The sequence below is a fragment of the Lotus japonicus genome, chromosome 6, assembly GCF_012489685.1.
Source record: "Lotus japonicus ecotype B-129 chromosome 6, LjGifu_v1.2".
Lineage (NCBI taxonomy): Eukaryota > Viridiplantae > Streptophyta > Magnoliopsida > Fabales > Fabaceae > Lotus > Lotus japonicus.
The window spans coordinates 16,446,216-16,452,905 of NC_080046.1; the positions used below are offsets into that span (position 1 = coordinate 16,446,216).

Genomic DNA, 6,690 nt, shown 5'->3' on the forward strand with positions numbered 1-6,690 from the left:
TTATACAACATTTATACTAAGGCAGAATGGTAAAACAGTGGATGTCAATTTAAACATATCCATCGTTTAGGGTAACTTATACATTACTCATCTTAAACCATTTGAGTTTAAGTTTCGGTTAAATATCTTTTTAATTATAATTTAAGTTGTTGTATGTTTAAATAAAATCATAAAAGTGTAATTGTGTTTAACTTATGTAGATAGTCATAATTTAAATTATATCATTGATGTAGATATTAATGTTTATAATCAAATTGTTGTCACCTATGTTTAGTTTATGGCATTGTGAACATTTGAGGTTTTGAGTTGATTTGATTTATTAAAATTTGTTGTGTAAGTTAAGTAGGTAGAAGTAAGTAAAATGAATGAATACATATGATAAATTGAAGAGTTACTCGTCCGTGCATCGCACGAAAACGGGCCAAAAGCCTAGTATAATAGAAAATGTGCCCCCCACAATATAATGTATTTACAAACCTTTAATAGTAATATTCTATATTTTTTATAATATAAATTTATATGTGAATATTGCTCTCACGACAAAAAATTTATGAATTTGTCAGTGTGATGAACTACACTACTTGAAATTTTTTCCTCATTGTATTGAAAGGAAAAGAAGCAAAGGGCAGTTACAATCCATTGCGATAGTTTCTATGATAAAAACTTAATTATTTTAATATATAATATTATAATAATTAAAGAGGTACAACAGTATGTAAACATTACATTCACTTTTTCTTACATGTTTCCATTTTTTACTATTAATCCAAACAATGTAAAAATTACTTCAATTACTACTTATAATTTTTCCACTCATATTTTTTTTACTCATATTTCTTTCTCACATTTTTACCTTTATATTTAAACAGACATTTATTTGAGGTTGGGATAAAACTATATTCAAGGAGAATTGTGACATGCACATCACGACGACAATTGTGGGCCTAAGATATAACCTTCAATCTCTCTCCGGCGACTATGAATGCTACTTCGATAGAAGGAAAATGCCAAAATGGTTTATATCAACACCGATTCCACCACTAACACTCGATAAATATTATATAGAGATAAGAATACAAGACAACAAACAAAAAATAAGTAGAAATGAAATGAAAGACTAGGTAGGTGTGAATATATTATGTGAATATATCATATTATTAATAGAAACTTTATTAATAGAAACTCACGTTAGCACGTAATTCAAAAAATAAATAGTAATAAGAATTGGAATATTAAATTATATATTTGGGTGACCTCTATGTTAAACCCACGCGAAACATGTATATACCTATATTTTTAAAATATCGAATCTCCCGTAAATTAAAAGAAAATTAAATAACTGATGAATTTTTTAAATAATAGTAAAACTTATGCAATCATGGTAGCAAAACAATTATCAAATTATTATTTTCTTAAAAAAAAAAAGGAGAGAGACAGAGAGAATATTTCTGCACATGCCACCATAATAACTATATTAACCTTTTCTGGTTTGCCAGTCATCATTCCTAACTCCAAGGCTTCGCCACCAACTCTCTTGACTGCAAACAAACACACAGCTGAACCTTAATGTCTGTCCTTCGTACATCTACAGGTTCTCAGCTTTCACTTTCATTTTCTATGTCAAGTACATGTTCTTCTAAAATTATTTCAATCATTTTGTACATACAAGGTATTTTATTACTTTAAGGAATCTGAAATTCAATAGTATGTTCTAACATCACCACACTACTCCACTTGGTACAAGTAGTTTTAAATACATGCCAATTTGTCTAGCTAAAACAACCGATTAATAGTTTTGATTATAAAATAGAGGATTAAAAAAATAAGCACATATCTAAGCTTGCCAATTGTCATCATTGGCCATTTGAATTGCTCTTCTAGCCAGATCAGATCAAAATTAATTGGAGTTCTTCAAATAGAACTTTTAATTTGATGGGGTGGATTTAGAAATATAGATTTAATTCAAATATTGATGACGTCTTGATGCATCAATTGCTGCAGCTGTGTTTTTGCTATGGCATGCCATTGCATTCGTTGTTGTTTCAAATTTGGGCTCTGTTGATGCTGCAAATAGAGACAAGAAACACATAAATCAGGTGATTGTTGCCTACAATGGAGCTGTTGCCACTGATGATCGCCGATGCTCGCGTATTGGGATGGATGCTCTCCGGGAAGGAGGGCATGCTGCGGATGCTGCAGTGGCGGCTGCTCTTTGTTTGGGGGTTGTTAGTCCAGCTTCAAGTGGCCTTGGTGGTGGAGCCTTTATGCTTCTCAGGCTAGCTAATGGGGTGGCAAAGGCCTTTGATATGAGGGAAGTTGCTCCTAGTCTTGCTTCCAAGGTACCTTCTTAATCAATCAATGTCTAAACCTTGAAATTCTTTTAATGATGGATCATTTCCTAGCATAGTAATTTTCAGTAGATTATTATGTATGTGGTTGATAAAGAGTAAAAACTCCATACGGTTCTCTTCATTTTGGTTGGAATTGAGACTTTTTTTTTTCTTAGACTTAGAGACCATTTGAATGCAGACCAAACAACACTTATTGAAGCTTAATTAGTACTTTTTTTACTGGATAAGTTTCAATTGATGCTCTTTAGTTCACATCCAAACGGGCTAGCAAGTTTGGATCAGATTTTCTTTTTTTAGAATCAATTCTGAAGCTTAGAAACTACTAACATAAGTTTCTCCCAAAAATTGATTATGATTTTATAATCAATTGTAAGAGTATTTCCATCGTGCTATTAATTGCTTTGGGTTTGGTAGTAATAACACTTAACCTATCCGTTGATACAATGGTTGTACTTTGCTGCCATAACCTATAACTTTTTGCTTGTAAGATATCCATGTGTGATGGCAATATATGCAAACAGACTTGTGACATACCAATGTAATACTTGTAAATTATACTACTAAAGCTTGTATTTTTCTCTTATTCTCCTATTCTGCTGCCACTGTTCTTTCTATTTTGTTTACAATTTCAAACCTCAATGTTCTCTATTCACTTTTATTTTTCTTTCATCACATAATAAAGCAATTCCATCTTCAACTAATTTTAGTTTTTCACGAAGTTGCTATAATGAATGAATTACTGGAAATCATTCTTCTATTTAATACCATTAATCTATATTTTCAGGACATGTATGGTGGCAATGCTACTTTGAAGGAGAAAGGTGGCCTCTCTGTTGCAGTCCCCGGAGAACTTGCTGGCCTTCACAAAGTGTGGAAACAACATGGGAAGCTCCCATGGGAGAGACTTGTAAAGCCAGCCGAGATTCTTGCCCGGAAGGGATTTAAGATATCGCCATTCCTCCGCTTTCAGTTGGAACGATCAGAGTCAGATGTATTGGAAGATACCGGTCTTCGCAGTGTGTTTGCTCGAAATGGAAAACTCTTGAAGAGAGGAGACATATGCTACAATAAGAAACTTGCAGACACACTCAAAATAATATCCAAGAATGGTCCTCAAGCCTTCTATGGTGGATTGATTGGTCTTAATTTAGTTGAGGATGTTCAGAAGGCTGGAGGGATATTGAGCATGAAAGACCTCAAAAGTTACTCTGTAAAAGAAAAGGAACCCATTTCTACAGATGTTCTTGGACTCAAAATTCTTGGCATGCCTCCAGCTTCAGGGGGGCCTCCAATGATGCTAGTAAGTCCATGTATGGACCAACGTTTGTCATAATTGATTTTTGTAGAATTGATAATAGTAAAAGTGAGTTCAAAGTTAAGTGATTTATGTTTGAATACATACATGAAAAAGTGATTTTCTATATATCATTCTTATCATCATTGACTTAGCCAATCTCATCTTCTGTTACAGCTGCTGAACATTCTAGCTCAGTATGATCTCCCTTCTGGTATTTCTGGCGCCCTTGGGTACCATCGAGAAATTGAAGCTCTGAAACATGTATTTGCTGTGAGAATGAATCTTGGTGATCCTGATTTTGTAAATGTAACTGGGGTTCTTTCTGATATGCTTTCTCCTAAGTTTGCTAGTGAGTTAAAAAAGGACATCAATGATAGTAAAACTTTTAATGCAAGTCATTATGGTGGCAAGTAAGCTTCTATCTTCTTTTAATTTACTGCAAAACCACAAATTATATTCTTTAGGTGCTATATTTGTCTTTTTATTTCACACAATAGCCAAATTTGCACCTTTTGGAGTGAATGCTAAGAAAAATGCAGCAAATCCTTTGACAGTTGATCTATCAAAACTTGCATTCTCCATACAGAAACTCCAATAGGCAATCTCAATTCTCAGATGAGCTGAATCTTGTTTCCCTTTTACAGGTGGAATCAGATCCTTGATCATGGTACAAGTCATCTAAGCATTGTAGATGTTGAGCGAAATGCTATTTCCATGACCACCACAGTAAATGCATATTTTGGTTCAAAGATCCTTTCACCAAGTACAGGAATAGTACTGAACAATGAGATGGATGATTTTTCCATCCCTAGAAATGTTTCTAAAGATGTTCCTCCACCAGCTCCTGCAAATTTCATCGTGCCAGGGAAGCGACCATTATCATCCATGTCACCAACTATTGCCCTTAAGGTAGTCCCTTTTGTAACATTTGAGTTTCTTTAATTGGGCAATCTTGTTACACCTTGTGAGAGAAATATAGCATGTTTAGATTCACGATCAGATATTTCAGCATCATTTCTACTACCGCAAAAGCTACTACGAGTAGTTTCTTCGAGAATCAATTCTACATGCACTTAAAGTAACACTCATTATTCAACTTTTTCACATTATTTCCTTGCATACAGGATGGAAAATTGAAAGCTGTATTAGGTGCAAGTGGAGGAGCTATGATTATTGCAGGAACTTCAGAGGTTCTTCTGAATCACTTTGTCAAAGGAATGGATCCTTTTTCATCTATAACGGCACCTAGGGTTTATCATCAGGTACTCTATCCTGCTTTACTTTTATTTTTATCATAGCATTTTTTTATGCCTCTATTTTACAAACTGATAATGAGGTAACAGATATAACACATCCTAGCACTAAAAGTCCAAAACAAAGGAAAATCAGAACGTTATCCATCACTTATCTTAATTTAAGGCTTCCAAATTGAATGGCAAAGTAGTCATCTTTTATTTTTCACAAATTGAAATGCTGGTTAAACCCAAGGCATGCTAATAATAAGAATTTGCACTTGTTTGGAATAGCTTACTCAAGCTTATCTTATAGCATGAACGTTTATGCAAGGACTTGGGTTGAGAAAGCTTATGTAATATGTACACAGGTTATGAAAAACCCCAAGAATGCTTTTAGCTTATTTCATAAGTTGTTCTGATAAACTTATGAATAAGCATTGAAACCAACCTATTAAACAAGTTTCTTAAATCAGCTTACGAATAAACGTTTAAGTGATAAGTGCTTAATTAAGCTAGTTAGGCACCTTTAATATCTATTTTGGCACTGTAATCTAAACATTTTTTCTTTTGTGACTCTGAGGGTGTTAGCTAGGGCCTTTAATTAACTGAGAATCTCACCATATATATATGGTTTGTGCAGCTGATACCTAACGTGGTTAGTTATGAGAATTGGACAACTGTGAGCGGTAAACACATTGAACTTCCTTCTGATATCAGAGAAGCCCTTAGTAGTAAGGGTCATGTTCTTCAGGGCCTTGCTGGAGGGACTATTTGCCAATTTATTGCTGTAGACGATTTAGAGCATTCTGTAAAAAATAAGGGTTTTGGAAAGCTTGTGGCAGTTAGTGATCCAAGAAAGGGTGGTTTTCCTGCTGGCTTCTGAGGGGAAAATTTTCAGTGCAGAGAATGTCCTCTTTTGAGATATTCATTGAAATTGTTACTTCCTCATTTCATTTCTCCAAGTTTTCTTTTTTTTCATAGTGGAACTAATAGCTGAATTTTAAGAACGGGAACTAGATCTGCATATTTTTACATGAACTTTGATTATTTTACACCTTATTTCTTTACATTCTATCCCCTACACCTCAATTATATGCTTAAAATTTTTCTCTCAGTATGCAAATAGAGGTAGAGTATACAGGAATGAGATGTGAAAGAATAATATTTGTTTTTTGTTTTGTTATGTTGGTTACCACGCACTTTAAGATAAAAAAAATGTAAAAAGTTCCTCTTACAGTTTTGATACATTCACTCATTTTTCCATTCATCTTATTTCCACAAACTTTTTCCTTCTATCTTTTTTTTTTCTATCACATCACTCATTATATCTTTTCTTTCTCTTCTATTCAACTCTTTCCCTATATGTTGGGTGAATTTAGATGCGAAGTTACAATTTTCTTTCTTTAAATGATTGGATCGAGATGAAAGTCTCTACACATTTCACTCCACTAGATTCCAGACACACGATTCCTCTCTTTATGTTATCACGTGTTTTACCCATTATGCATAGATTAGCTGAATCTGAGTTTCAGGCGGCCCATCGACTATGGTAAGTTTGTGAGCTTTTGGAATCATAAATGTCTTAATTATGGTATTGTGTTGACGGATGCAGCCCTTGGACCTATCCCAAATAATGAGTTTGTTAATAACGTGAATAATTTTTATGATCATGCCAGTATGATGTGGAGGGTTGGGAGCTTCAATCATCTTCTACCACTGCATGTAATAGCAGGAATCTTGTTCATGCGGCCTCCGACTCCAAATATAGGGGACGACAGATGTTGGTAAATTCACAAGTGTATGAATC

General features: G+C 33.9%; 1 protein-coding gene across 1 annotated transcript; it reads left to right on the forward strand.

The window, feature by feature from the left end:
* Positions 1-1,445: 1,445 nt before the first annotated feature.
* On the forward strand, positions 1,446-5,950 carry LOC130723912 (glutathione hydrolase 1-like). Its single transcript, XM_057575058.1, has 7 exons — positions 1,446-1,591; positions 2,002-2,339; positions 3,136-3,651; positions 3,823-4,058; positions 4,293-4,557; positions 4,773-4,910; positions 5,524-5,950. The coding sequence occupies exons 1-7, from the start codon at positions 1,567-1,569 to the stop codon at positions 5,764-5,766; spliced, it is 1,761 nt and encodes a 586-aa protein (XP_057431041.1). The 5' UTR covers positions 1,446-1,566; the 3' UTR covers positions 5,767-5,950.
* Positions 5,951-6,690: the final 740 nt, after the last annotated feature.